Here is a 15,757-nt window from a genome sequence, read left to right as displayed (position 1 = left end):
AACAGAAAACAGACACACAAATACTCCATATATTAGAAATATTGACACAGGCTCTGAAACAACTATGCTTATGGTGCTTAAAGAAATTAAAAACAAGCTTAAAAACAATAGTTTTTAAGGAGCAGGGAACTATAAAAGGCACATAGCTAATTTTTTTTTTAAGTAGAAATTCTAAAACTAAGCAATACAATAATCAAAATTAAGAATTCAGTATATGACTTTAACATGCCTGGAAAGAGAATCAGTGAGTTGACAGGTAGACCAAAAAAAGTATGCCAAATGCAATAGGGACATTAAAATAGAGGAAAATACAGCACAGAGCATAAAAGACATAGAGAATAGAGGGAGAAATCTAAGATACCAGGATTGCACTTAAACCTGGCTCTGCCCCTCATTAGCTGCGTGACTTTGGACACATTACTTAACCTCTTTCAGTCTCATTTGCTTCATCTATAAAATGGAATTAATAATAGGACAAGTAGAGCATGTCTACTTATGTGTCTCCTATAAGGACAAGATAGCTTAGCTTTTTGTAAAGTGCCTTATGAGTATTGAATAAATAAAATCAGTTTAAATGGGTTCCAGAAGATGACAAAAGAATGACGTACAGCTAATATTCAAAGAAATAATGGCTGTGAATTTTCAAGAATTGATGAACAATACCAATTTTCATAGTCAAGAAGTCCAGTGATTCCCAAGCAAGGCAATTAGAAGGAAATCCACACTTAGACTCTTGTTGATAAAACTGCAGAAAGCCAAGCAAAGAGAAATATTGAGAGTAAACAGAGGGAAAAAAAGAAAGATTGCCTTCAAAGAGCTATAGTTGGTCTGACAATTGACTTCTCAGCAGTAACAATGAAAGCCAAAAGATACTGAGATGATATCTAAATCACTGAATGAAAAAAAAAATGTCAACCTAGAGTAATTTACCCTTTTTAAAAAGATACCTGTTCAAGAGGAAACATAAAACAACATATTTAGACAAATTAAAAGACTGGATTTGCCAGTAGTACACTCATACTAAAGAAAATTCTAAAAGGTGTACTTCAGGTAGAAAATAAATTATCTCAGGTGGAAGGTCTGAGTTTAAAAAGAATGAAAAGAAAGTAAAAGGTAAAAATGTGGACGACTCTGTGAACAGGAAATATATAAAACAAGTATTTTAGGATTTAAAAAATATATAGAATTTAAAAACATAACAGCATTTAAGCCATAAGTTAAATAGGGTTGTTTTCAGTAATAGATGAAGTTCATAGATTGACAAGAGCAAGGGTAATGATTACTTTAGACTTTAGGGCAAATATGAATTTTTTTGGTCTAAGATAATTATTAAAATAATAGAAACAAGGCATAATGTCCTAATAAAGAAGAAAAATGGAATGAAATAATATAAATCGACTAAGAAAAGAGAGCAAATAAAGCAGAACATGGAACATAGAGGGAGCACAAAATAGTTTGAATTTAACCCAATTACATTAAGTGTAAATGGACTAGATGTTCCAGTTAAAAGACAAAGATTGTTATACTGAAATTTTTTTTTAAATCCCAACTGGATGTTGTTTACAGAAAGCACACCAAATACATAAGGGTACAGCTTCAGGGAGAAGATGGAAAGACAAGTGTGACAAACTATATACTAGGCCAATGCTAACCTAAACAAATCTTGTATAGCTATACTAACATCAGAGATAATAGACATTAAGACAAGTAACAATACTAAAGATAAGGTCATTTTATATAAGTATAAGGCAGAAATAGAATTGCAAAGAGAAATTGAGAATTCTCTATCATATTGGAATATTTTTAACACACATCTCTCAGGACTTGATATAACAAGCAACAAAAAAATCAGAGATAGAGATTTTGAACAGTGTGATTATAAATCTTCACCTAATAGACATATAGAACACAACACCAAATAACACTTAATGAACAGTTTTTCAAATTCACAGAAAAATTGATAAAAAATTAGCTTTACATTTAGTTCAAAAGCAAGGTTCAAAAAAATTCAGAATGAAATCATACAGAATGTGTTCTCTATCTACAATACAGTATAGTATAAATTAACATCTAAAGGTAACATATAGGTAATACCCATATGGTTGGAATCTCTAAGATCCAATAACATAGACCATCAGTGCTTGCACCTTATATATTGCCTAAATCTTAAGCTACCATGTCACCAAAATGTACCTTACATCCTACAACAAACCTGTTCCTAATAGCCTCTGCTCTTTATCTTGTGATCAGTTATATATGTTGCTCACACTCATCTTTGATACTCTTTCTCCTATGTTGATCTCTTTCTTGGTAACAACTTACACTCTTTCCTTGAACAGGCCATCCAAATGAAAACTTCACAAAACCCAGACAAGATGTATAAGATAATATCTCAGCCTGAAGCCTTTAGGACCAGCATTCCATCTAGTTTCCTCCTACCCTTACAAACAGGAGAGAAATACCATTTCTGCTGGGCAGAACAATTCCATCTTTGAGCAACTAGGACCATTGAAAATTTGTTTAAAGTTTTATTTTTCTGAGCTGAATTTTTGTACTCCATGTATTGGTTCAAAGTTGACCTGTTTCTCCATTGTATAGAGAAGGTCTGATCCTTTCACCATGACCATCAAATCCTTGAGGGTAATAATTATGCCCTACTTAAATTAAACATTCTACAGCCTAACCACCTGCATCCTTCAGTTTTTTTAATAACAGTTTTGTCTCCTCACCATCCATCTCTTAGAATTATACAAAAAGACAAGCAAGAAAAGATAAACAACATCAGCCCAGAACTGCAGTAGCCCACTAATACAAATTCCAAGTAGGAATTCCAAAAAGAGAAACAGAGAAAACAGAGAAAGGAAAGTTAAATGGAAAAATGTTGATGTTAAAAGGGTACACTAATCAGGATGAGTGAAAATGGCCCACATAAGACCCTAATAACTACCATGGAGAAAAGGCAGGTGCTGCAGTGGGATGACATGGGCAGCAGCATCAGACTTTTCATTTTCAAAATGGATGTTACAAGACAGCAAAACAAAGCCTTTAGTGTTTTGAGGAAAATTGTTTTGATCTTAGGATTCTTCCGCTAAATTGTTTACCAGACGTGAAGGCAAAATAGTTTTCTTAAGTGTGAAGATTTAGAAGGACTTTTTCACACCCCTTCTTAATAAAGGTGTTCGTCAGTGCAGTGAAGATAAAGACCAAGAAAAGAAAGATACTTCAAGAAATGGTGAAATTAATCTGAGAATTAATGTAAGGACTAGAAAGAAACAGGCAGTTAATTGTTGAGCTTCAAGAAGAATGTCTTCAATAGACAGCAAATTCAGAACATTATGTAATATGAGTAATAAACTGGAAAAGTTAGGTATATGGTAAAGGAGAAATATATCTCACCACAAGAAAAAATAAATACAATAGAATTCCAGGAAAAAAATTCTCTATTGGTGGAATATAAGAAAGCAGAATACATTTGAACTAGCAAGAGTCTACTAATAATGAGTGACACAGTGGTCATGTCATTGTAACTGTACAAAGGAAGTATAATTGTAGTAGCCTTTCAGACTCTTCATTGAATAGTATTAAATTGTTGCAATAAGCGCCATTTACTTATTTTTCAAGTTGTAGAATAAACATAGCAAAGTGCAAAAGATATAACTATGTAAACATTATTGACAATGTAAGTTGGGAGGCAGAGGGAAAAGGTAGAGATATTGGTGTGCTTATATAAACTGGGTGTGCAAGAGAAACAAAGTTTTTGGAATAAAAAAATATACATTTAAATATTATTTTAAATTACTAACATAGTAGAAGAACTAATGCAAAACTTCCAAAAGGGAGAAGGGAAGGGTGATGTAGGTGAGCTGCTCATCTGTCATCAGAAAGAATGAATAACGTCTCAACCCTGCAAATCCAGATATGCTAGTAGATAACATCTAACGTTCATAAATCAGTAAATCCAAATAACAAGCACATTATTTAGCGATATCATGGTGGACACCAAAGAACTAAAAAGAAGAGGTTGAACTGATCTTTGAAACCAGGTTGTGTCTATAATGTTGTACTAAGATCTTCCCTGGCTTCGTTTACTGCAGCTATCTTAGATTCACAGGGTCTCCTTGCCCAGTATGTTCACTTTCTGACCATGCCGCATAATACTTAAAGCTGCAAAACTCTAAAATTTTTCTTTACTGTGCTACCTAGGTGCAAAAAAAGCCAGAGAAAATTAAGGAAGATGTCCTTAGTGATAAAGATGAAAGAAAAACAGGAAAAGATTCCATTAAAAGGTAATTACAAATGCATGTGTTAACATATAACTTGTAGATCCATCAGGAGTCTAGTATGTGGAAACCCTGCAGATGGTAAACATTCAAGTTAAGCACAGATCCTCTCCTCTAGGAAGGATAAGACAGACACATAAACATTAATATACAAGATAGGAAACTGGAACTGTAAGACCACCGAAAATAAAGTCCTGTGCAGACCAAGGGAGCCAAAGGCTGCATCCAGTCCGCTGCCATCTGAGAAGAGACCCCTTAGGGAGATGTGTGACTGAGATGGGTTCCGAAGGACGGCCTGGACTCAGAAGTTGGATATTGAGAGAAGTTAAAAAGATTGAGCATGTTCCTCAAGGAACAAAGTAGCCCAGCTCAGCTGGGACGTTAAATATAATAGGGAATCTTCAAGTTAGGTTAGGATCTGTATTAGTCAGTCAAAAAAGAATGTATTAGCTGATGTATAAAGAGTCCAGGAGTAGAGCTGGCCTTAGCCATTTGGGCGATACAGTCTAGAAACTCTCCGTCTCTTAGTTCTGCTATCTGTGCTACCTTCATTTTCAGATAAACTTTTACAAGAGAAAGGTGCCACCTTCAGTGGGAAGAGACTGCCTCTTTCCAAACAGTTCCAGCCAAGTTCCCAAGACTGACTCACTGAGCCACCTATAGCCATGTGTCCCAAACTGAGCTGATCATGTGACTCCAGTTGAGCACGCTTGAGTCATATGCCTGCCTACCTGTAGAGCCGGTGAGAAGGCCTCTCCCACCTAAACCTCCTAGAAGGAAACTGGAGGAGGAATTCTCTGCCCCACCACCACACCACAACAAAAAATACTGGGCTGTTGTTACTTGAAGTGTAAAAGAGTTAGGCAAAAACAAGCTGTCTGCTGTAGACCCACATTGTAGAAAACTTTAAAAGTCCTTTCTAGAGATTTGAACTTAATTTGATTCATGATAGAGAATCATTGATCATGTTTATCAAGGAAAATAAATCGAAACTTTAGGCCAAATAGATTCACCATCTGAAGCAGATTTTGTTAAAACAGCCAGAACCCTCCCATCACTCTGATTTTGCCTGGTTTAGGCCTCATTTTCATAGTTGACTCCTGGTTTGATAAGAACCATTTTATTTTCCCAGTGTGTGCATTGAACCAGTTTCCGAAGGAGAGCAGCTCAAACTCACTCACTTTGAGGTGATTTGGAGAGTAGATATGTTTGATAAGGGCTAATGAAACAGTCCGGGCATCTTAAAGAGTATCTGTCCATGATCTTCCTCTAAAACCAGAAGGTGGGGACAGAATGAATAAAGGTAATTGTTGAACTGTAGCCTAGCCACTTAATGAAAAGAGAAGATCTGGAAACAAAATAATGGTCCGTTAGAAAGAGAGAAGGTAAGTTTTTGTGATGGCAATTCCTCCAGATACATAAGTATTATGTATATTATAATGCTTTCACTTTTTTATCTTAATTTTAATCCTAATTTAGAGTCTTTATTTTTTCCTCACTGAATCAACCATGTGTTTTTCTTATGTGGGGTATTACAGTAAAAAAGGACTAGAAACGATCTGTCATAACAATCCCTATTTGGCAAAATATATTCCATGCTGATTATAAATTATGTAGTTTTCTAAGTATGAGTCCTTCTAAATACCTGTGCCTATAAAAATGAAATTCTCAATTAACTAAAAATTTTAGAAAGAAAGTAAAAGAAGAAGAAATTATACACTATGAAAATCCCAAATAAACGATTCGGTCACTTTTGTACATGAGGTGGGGCGTTTCAAAAGTTGATCTGGTCCAGACAGCGACAAGGACAGCTGGGCCCAGACGGAGCTGCCGTGACGTAAAGCAGCAGGGGTAGGGCGCCCCGTGCTCCTCTGCTCCTCGCGGAGGCACCCAGAGCACAGATTCCGCCCCGGCCTGCGGGGAGTGGAGACTGCCTGGCCGAAGGGCTCTGAACTGTATGCACTTTTCATAACATCTCATTCTGCGCGAGCCACGCTGTAGCACCCAAGGGCCTAACTTACGACCCCATATGAAAATTCTTGCTGTGCCATAGTTACGCACTTGACGTTCAGGTTCTTCCCTCATCACTGGCCTGTTTCAAGTTTGAATACACTGGGTATTCCATCGCCATGGCATACCTTAACTCATTCTTTGTTCTTAAAACAGCTTTTGTGACTCACAGAGATTCAAAGTTGTTGCCTCATTAACCTAAAGACAATATAATTGCATTCTGTGTAAAAAATCCTTTTAAATTATAAAACTTCAAGTTATATTGTCCTATTTTAACATTGATAATTCTTAATTGTTAGAATAAGAACTTGTTTACAGTGTAATAACTATTCATTTTGAAAAGCATTCCTGTTTTATGGCTTATCAAAGTCAGTGTTTTATCAAGGTATATGAAGTTTGCAGATGTGCGTTAAGAAACTGTCAATCACTACTTTTTTTTCCAAGTTTCACAAGAATGTTGCATAAAGGAAAAGACAAAAAGGAAACAGACGTCCTAAACATTTTTTCAATTGCCTCTGGACATTTGTATGAACGCTTTTTAAGGTAGGTATATTTTTATCTAATGTTTAGGTAAGTAATACATTTACATGATTCAGAAAGAATAAGAGTTTGGTGCAGAATGTACAATGAAAACAATCTTCCACCCCTGTTCCCATGATACCCTTTCCCAGAGGGAACAATATTATTGTTTTTATATCCTGCCAGTGATACATATAGACAAGTAACATTTTTTTCCCCTTTTTAACTCCATTTTACCCAAATGATAACAAAGTACATACTGCTTTGTACCTTGCTTTTCTTTAACCCAAATTATGAGGTAAGTATATTTGTAAAATAGAGTAAAATTTCATGAGTTTGATTTGAAATATTGTTCTTTAAGGCTAGAAAGTGGACATATTTTGTAACAATATTTTAGGGAAAGTTGATATAGTAAATTTTCTTTTTCCCGTAAGGAAAATCTTGTTTTATGAAAAGGAGGAGGATGGGAGGAGAAAGCACCAACTATGGAGGGCTTTTGTTTTAACTGCACAGCAGGATTGCAGAGAATGCCTGAAAGTGCAGGAGTGTGTGTGGGCACTTCTGTGTCTTCTCCCAGCGGAGGGGTAGCCGAGCACAACAGGCGACTTCTTCAGGGAATGAATCAGTACAGACAGACCTTTCAGTGCTCCAGGTTTTGCACACCTGGCATGAATGACATAGTAAGAGAGTGAGATTCGACTGTAGTGCAGCTACACGGACTATTTCAGACCAGGTGCTTTCTTTGTCAGTGGAACAGAAAGCAGTCAATGTAGTCTACACTGTGGGTGCGTGTGTGTATATCCTTACCCTTACATACTTGATGAGCAACCATAATATCTGAAGGTACTTCAGTCTATTTCTCTATAATTCATAATGAAAAACTCCTAATTAATACATTTAAGTATTTAAAAGCCTTAAGAAAAGGAGGATGAGCTCCTGTTAACTTACTGGATTTAATGTTCTTTTATGCAGAATTATGATGCTTTCTGTTTTACGTAACACCAAAACACCAGTGAAATTCTGGTTTCTAAAAAATTACCTCTCACCAACATTTAAAGTAAGTATGTACATTAACCTTTTTATTATAGAATGGTTAATGTTTGAATAGTCAGTTATTTATATCATTGTTCATATACCATTTCTCTTTTCAGAATGAGTCTTTGAAATGAAATGTGTTTTTACTCAAATTACTGTCTTTAATCAGTTTTAAAACTTTGCTATTCAGTATTATCTAGCTTAAGAATTTAATGCTGTTTTTATTTAAAGAAGTGTTTAACAGGACTTGAAGAGATGTTTGTTTTTAAGTAAACTCAAAATCAGAATTAGTGGTTTTCATGGTAGTGAATATAATCAAATAAAATTTAGCAGTGAAAAGAATGTACAGATTGTCAATGAAAAGAATTGGATTCTGTCATATTTTTACAAAGATAGGCTGAAACAGTAGCACCCAGAAAATAAGCAAAGGGTACCATAAGAAATAGCCCACTAGCACTGAGAGCAATAAGGCTGCTTGGTCTCTGTGAAGAGGTGGTGTGAGTACATGGTTAGTACTCTGAGGCAGTTATATTTAAAAGTTTTCAGATGGCCAACATCTATTACCTTTTACTCAGCTCCATACTCCTGCCACAAAGTGTACCCCTTTTCTTCCTGTTCTTCCTATTGCAAAGTATTCAATTCCATGAAAGTTCAGGTCTCATTCAACTGTAGTTCAGAGGAGTCCTCTTTTCCTACACCAAAATCAGTGGTAAGAGCAGAAATAAAAACAGCCAACCATGCTTTTATTCCTCAGTATTGCCAATCACATTGCCAAGTATCTTGCCTGCGTTGTTCAGTTGCTCTTTATAAAGTCCTCTTCCCAGAAAACCAAGACTCAGAAGTTACATAACTGACTTGCACAGTTGGGAGGTTTGCATGACCACAGTCACCACCAGAGAGTCCACAGTCCATAAGAAGGGCTCACGAACTCAGAAAGCAATTTTACATGCAGTTAGAGTTTATTACAACAAAAAGATAAAAATTAAAATCAGCAAAACAGAGAGGCACATGGGGCAGGGTCCAGGGATACCAACCCAGGGCTTCCCATTGTCCTCTCCCCTTGGAGTCATGCAAACAGAGCTTATTTCTCCCACCTTTACTATCCCCCATCTCAGTTTTTGGGCTCTTGAACCAAACTTAGCCAACAATGTATTCCATTAACTGCTCTGGTTTAAGCAGAATAAGGTACTCTAGTCCTGTAGGATACTGAATCAAATATCAAATATTCAAACAACAGCGACTGCCTTGTACTTTGGATTCTTGAGCTAAACAATCCTAAATCTCAAATACGAAACTCATTTAGAGAATGTAATTTTGAATTTACAGCTCACTTCTTGTGTTTTTACACCCTCTTCATCTCCTGACCAAGCAGCATGTGACGTATACACAAACTGACATACAGGTTCCAGGGTCCAGAGCATCTCTTCCCATAGTCAGGTTCTCTCAGACAGTAGTAGCAAGTGTAGGGAAACATTGATGTTAGTTAATAAACTTGGCTAGTTATTATGGTGTATCTATTTTTTAATGTCATTAATTATATAATTTTCTGTACATTTGTGTTTTTATATTTTGTCAGCATTTTCATATTTCTTATTATTAGTATAAGTTGTTAGAGGTAATATTTAGGCATTTTACCAATTGGTTTGTAACACTTTATAGTAAACTCTACCTAATGTTAATTTGTCTCTAAAACAAAAACTTTCTCTTCCTTGGACATATTCTTTGATTTATGTGTATGTGTATGTTTCTAGGAGGTAATTCCTCATATGGCTAAGAAATATGGATTCCAGTATGAACTAGTCCAATATAGGTGGCCCCACTGGCTTCATCAACAGACTGAAAAACAAAGGATTATTTGGGGTTACAAAATTCTTTTCCTTGATGTCCTTTTTCCTCTAGCAGTGGACAAAATCATTTTTGTTGATGCTGACCAGGTAATAAGATAAACTTATTGTACTTAAACTTTTCTGACACTTATGGGACTCAATTTGTGTTACTGGTGTCTATTATAATTTGTTGCCATGCTATGTATACATTAAAATGTGATTGTAACATATAAGCAAAGTATCTTTTAAAAACAACTGTCAGAATTCCAGGGGGAAAGAAAGGTGCTGCATGAAGTACCACTATTACTTAGGGCATGGCAGTTTTCTCTCTGAAGTAGTGATTAATTTTGGTCATTAAAAATAAAAATCTTGTATTAGTCATAATAAAAGTACCGGTATGAGTCCCATGAGTATGCACTGATACTCATTTAAGAGGAGCCGCAGCTTCTTGCTGGAACAGCCGGCCACCAGCCCCAGCTGTCCTCCGTCTCCTGCCTACGCAGCACTCTTTGGCGTTGAGCCCGTAAGCGAATCCCCAGCACCCTACAGCACAGGGGAAACGTGTGGGATTTGGGTCCCAGAACTTTAAAGCACTCAGCTGTCAGCATACACATACCCAAAAACTATGACTTTCCCCTTCCGTCCTTGCTTGCCTTTGTAATCATTAATGGGAAAAATATTTTTAAAATACATAGAATTTCTAAGAACTGTAATATGTACATACTTATATTCTATAAATTCGGTATACAAATTAGTATTTATATTTAGGACAACAAGTATATTTTTCAAATCCTCTATTAAATTTACTTTGAGTCTAAATAAACTCATTATTTTGTATTATTTTCCAAATTAAAATAAATCATTATAATTAAAAACTAAGAAAACAGAGAAATGTGGGTGACAAACTAAGCATATCTAACATCAAATTTATTTTACCTTTCTTCCCCCAACAGATACAATAATATTTTTCCAGCAGGCTAGAGTCTATCAAAAAATGAGACATACTAACATAATCTCATTAAATTGAGAATTTTCAGATTTTTCTTTATGACTCAAACTAATATATGCCAATATATATACAATAATGGAAATTTACCATAAAAATGATTTTGAATTATTAATCCATACCTCGAGAAACTAAGAGCTATGCACTTGTGTAATATTTAATTCCTTCCCAACTACATTTTGTTGAAATAACTTGATTAAAAAATGATGTAACAAGCTATTCTTATTAATGAGTATGACTGCTGTCTTATAGACCAAGTGTATAAATGTTAGGGTTTTTTAAATCTGTAAGGACAAGAAAAATATAGAGACTTAGTAAACTCATACTACACGAAAGAACTGTGAGGAAATGAATTTTTTCCACAATAATTTGAGACCCACGTCAAAAGGGCTTATTAATACTTACAGTTTTCATCAAAGTAACAATTTTAACTATTCAGATTGTGAGACATGACCTCAAAGAACTTCGAGATTTCGATCTGGATGGCGCCCCCTATGGGTATACCCCCTTTTGCGATAGCCGCACTGAGATGGATGGGTATCGCTTCTGGAAAACGGGATACTGGGCAACACATCTTTTAAAAAGGAAATACCATATCAGGTAAGAAAATCCATGTGCTTACCTTTTAGTAAGCAAATAACCTACTGAATCACAATATTCACTTTTCTTAGAAGTTACACAATAATGGCAACCAATTATATGGTGCTTATTACATGCCAGTCACTCTTAAAAGATCACTCTTACAAGACTTTACATATATTAACTCATAAAATCTCTGTGATAACCTTTTGAGATACTGTTGTTCTCTCCAGACGTGAAACCAGGGATACAGCACTTATGTAACATGCCCAGGCTTATGCTGTTAGTACAGAGCTGAGCCAGGAGTTAAACCCAAGGAATATGTCTCAAGTGGTGTGCTCCTAACCTACCACGGAGGACTTACAGTTGGCTTGTCAAATGATAAAATGCAGATGCTGTCTCCAAAGCTGTTACTGTTTTGTAGGAAGTTTCATGAGATCTTGGCAATAACTGAGGTGACCCAAAGAGGATATGGGTCAGTATTAAAACAGCCTTCAAACTCCTTGGGAACAGTATCAGACATTGGGAGCAAATTTATGAAAGGAATCATTATGATTAGACCCAAGGACAGCTAAAGTTAATACTGGTTCTTGAGACAGTCAGCTGGGGAAAGTAGAAATACCTGAGCAGCACAGACTACCACGAGTATTCACCTCGCAGTGCCTTGTATGTAGTGGATCTCAAGAAGTTCAGGAGAATCGCAGCAGGTGACAAGCTCCGGCGCCAGTACCAGACTCTCAGTCAAGATCCGAACAGTCTTTCAAACCTGGATCAGGTAAGTAAATGTTCATAGAATAAATTTCAGTACATAGATATAAATGGATTTCAGTTCAGAGATCCAACTCTCTGACTGTAAACTTCAAAATCTTGTATTTCCAGCTTCTTTCTCTCCTTTATACAGTTCTCTATTGGATATATCAACTTACATAGAATTTTTTCACTTCAAGTTCAACATTTCAAAACTAGTGATATTTCATCTTCACTTTTGTCCTTAAACCTCTTCTTCCCGCTATATTCCCTGTCTTGCTTGCATACCGTCTCTTTGTCTTACTCAGTCCCATCATTTAACTGTGTTTCTCTCTCTGGTTTTTAAGACAAACTCCCTTTCTCCTGTGCCCCACCTCGCTACTGGCTTACATTTTGTTTATCCCAACAGACAAATACTTTTTTCATCACATCCCACTAATTTCTCGATTTGCCTAACCTAGCAGTGGGACCCAGGGCCTCCCAGAGCTAAGGGGTGACAAAAACAACTTCCCCAGAGGGCTTCTGGAAGGGACGAGATCAGCAAGTGCACTTCTACTGGGCTCCCTTGGTCCCTGTACTTCTTCCCGATGGTGGCACAGCACCATATAATGGTTGGTGATTTAGAATACAATGCCACATCTCAAGGATGGCACCTCACCCCTGCCGAGTGTTATATCCAAGGTGGCACCTCTGCTGTACTCCCAGTAAATCATTCCATTGCCTCTGCCATCCTCGACGTGTGCAGTATGTGAAAGGGCCGTGGGATCCTCAGCCACGTGTCCTCTGCCATGCTTGGTTGCTGTACAGTGGGTCTCTTGGTCTGATGCAGTATTATACGGAGTCCTGTGCCAGCAGGTAGCTCCATAAGCTCTGGATAACAGTGCTGGTGAAGTCTCTGAGAGCAGGGAAGGCTAACCATACACAGAATCTATGTACACTTCAGTTCAGGAGAATCTGTGCCCCCTCCAGGGTAGAAAGGGTCCAGGGTAGTCAGCTGACCACCAAACAGTCGATGTATCTTTGCAGAATATAACTGCTGCATCAGAAGCTCTGTGTTGTCTCTGCTGTTGGCAGCAGGAAGAGCTGGGCCAGCCTTAGCTGAGTGGGGGGCCGTGCTGTAGGGCCCCTTCATAGTCTCCGCCTCGGCCATCAAGACTGCTCCCTCCATGTACCCGTTGTGTCATTGGAGTAGCCAGGGACCAAGGCTAGCTGACATCAGCAGGCCACATCGTCCTGTCTGCTTGCTCATCAGTGCTGCTGCTGCATGCAAAGTTTCTCGTGCAATATGCAAAGATCTTGACAATTTCTGCCTCCCGCATAGGTTCATCCATAAGCCTCTACCCCAGAATTTCTTGTCCTCAGTCTCCCACTTCTAGTCCCCTGACCGGTCAGCTGAACCATTCACCACTGCACGTGGATTTGATATTTCAGCCTTTGGCTACTTCTCTTTGCGTACAAAGTGAATGACAAGGTGCATCATCTGAAGCAGCTTAAAAGTTCCGAGTGATAAACTCATAGCACGAGTACCTCTACGGAAAAGAAAAGATGTCTCAAATAAATAACCTTAGCTTCTATTTAGAAACTAGAAAAAAAATCAAATTAAAATTACAGTAGAAAGGGTGAGAATAATTAAAACCTGAGTGGAAATCAATTAAATGAAAAAAAGAAATTGTATGTTTTCAGGGTTTTTTGGTAAAGCCAAAGTTGGCTCTTTGAGAAAATTAACAGAACTTACAAACATGTAGCCAGACTTGATCAGAAAAAAGAAACACAAATTACTAATACAGAAATGAGAGACCTGACAGCACCATAGCTACAGATATTCAAATACTAATGAAGGACTGTCATGAACAGCTTTATGGTTGTAAATGCAACAACTTTTATGAAATAGACAAACTACTTAAAAGACACCCACTACCAAAATGCACTCCAAATGAAATAATAGCCTAAAGAGTCTCATGTCAATTGGGGAGATTGAATTTAGTTTAAATCTCCAAGCCTAGCTAGCTTCCTTAGTGAGTTCTACCAAACACTGAAGAAAGAATGCCAGTTCTACACCAACTGCCAGAAAATGGAAGAGGAGGGAATATACTTATCATCTCATTTATGAAGCCAGCATTCCCTGACACTAAGACCAGACCAAAGACATTACAAAAAAGGAAAATTACCAGTATTCCTCATCAACAGATGTCAAACTCTTTAATAAAATTTGGGGAAACAAAATTGAGCAATAAATTTTTTAAAAAGACCCTGTATCATGACTAAATGGACTTTATCCTAAGAATGCAAGGTTCATTCAATATTAAAATGTTAATCAATGTAATTCACCATATTAACAGACTACAATAGAAAAACCTTATGACCAACTAAATACATGTAAAAGCATTTGGTATACTCCAATATCCATTCCTAAAAACTCTTGGCTAAGAAAGACAAGAAGGGCACTTTCTCAGCCTGATAAAGGACGTCTATGAAAAGCCTGTAGTAAACATCATACTGAACTGTGAAACACTGAATACTTTCCCCCTACGATCAGGAGCAACAGCAAGGATATCCCCTCACAGTTCCCACTCAACTGTGTAATAAAGGTACTGGACAGCACAGCAAGGCAAGAAAAAGAAAAGGTATTGATGGTCAAGGAAAAGGTATCTTTTTCTCTTTTTTTGGAAGACAATATGATCATCTAGAAAACCCTATATAATCTAAAAGCTATAAAGAACTAGTAAGTGTGTTTAGCAAGGCTGTAAGACACACAATCAATATATGAAAATCGATTCTATTTCTGTATACTAGCAATGAACAATTTGAAATTAAAAGGATGATACTATTTCTAATAGCATTTTTTAAATTAATGACTTAATGATCAGTCAGATTTAAGACCTGCAGACTGAAAACTACAAAACACTGCTGAGATTAAAGACCATGTGAATAAGTAGGGAGGCACACCTTGTTCATGGGTCAGAATGCTTAAGACCATAAAGATTGGATTTCTCCCCAAACTGACCTCTAGATTTAATTCAGTTCCAATAAAAATACAAGCTTTTTTCCCTATAGGCTTCCTTGTAGAAACTGACAAAGTTGATTCTAAAGTTCATTTAGAAACGCAACAGACCTAAAATAGCCAAAACACTTTAAAAAAGAATAAAGTTTGAGGACTTACATTACCTGATTTCAAGACTTAATACAAAGCTTTTGTAAGCAAAACAGTGTGATTTGGTGTAAAGATAGATCAGTCCGTGAATCAGAATAAAGAATCCAGAAAGAGACCCATACATATGGACAGTTGACTTTTGCCAAAGGTGCAAAGGCAGTGCAGTGGGGCAGGGACAGCCTTGTCAACAAATGGTGCTGGCGCTATTAGACACGCATATGCAAAACAAAGCAACTGCAATCCATAACACACACCAAATATGAAAACTAACTTAAAACATTATAGATCTAAAGATAAAATGTAAAACTATAAAACTTCTGGAAGACAGAAAATATCTGTGGCCTTGGATTTTGCAGATTATTTTAGATGTGACAATAAAAATATGATTCATAAAAGAAAAAAATTGCTTAAGTATATAAAGAACTCTCAAAACTCACTAATAAGAAAGAAATCAGATTTTCAACAAAGATGATGGTCAAATGGTAATAGGCTCATGAAGAGATGCTAAACATCATTAGTCATTAGAGATATAAAAATTAAAACCACAATGAATAATTGTACACATCTATTAGACGGTTAACATTAAAAAGACCAATCATACCAA

General features: G+C 36.6%; 1 protein-coding gene across 1 annotated transcript in view; it reads left to right on the top strand.

The window, feature by feature from the left end:
- UGGT2 (UDP-glucose glycoprotein glucosyltransferase 2) overlaps positions 1-15,757 on the top strand; it is a 171,758-nt gene that overhangs the window by 143,102 nt on the left and 12,899 nt on the right. Inside the window, exons 31-36 of the mRNA XM_036893788.2 lie at positions 4,204-4,286; positions 6,735-6,833; positions 7,782-7,866; positions 9,596-9,778; positions 11,116-11,276; positions 11,916-12,030. Of these exons, the coding sequence (XP_036749683.2) occupies positions 4,204-4,286; positions 6,735-6,833; positions 7,782-7,866; positions 9,596-9,778; positions 11,116-11,276; positions 11,916-12,030 (726 nt within the window). The remainder of the gene's footprint in view (positions 1-4,203; positions 4,287-6,734; positions 6,834-7,781; positions 7,867-9,595; positions 9,779-11,115; positions 11,277-11,915; positions 12,031-15,757) is intronic.

The sequence above is a fragment of the Manis pentadactyla genome, chromosome 17 (genome assembly GCF_030020395.1).
Source record: "Manis pentadactyla isolate mManPen7 chromosome 17, mManPen7.hap1, whole genome shotgun sequence".
Taxonomy (NCBI): domain Eukaryota; kingdom Metazoa; phylum Chordata; class Mammalia; order Pholidota; family Manidae; genus Manis; species Manis pentadactyla.
The sequence above is the reverse complement of the archived record's forward strand: the minus strand, read 5'-3'. Positions and strand labels throughout refer to the sequence as shown.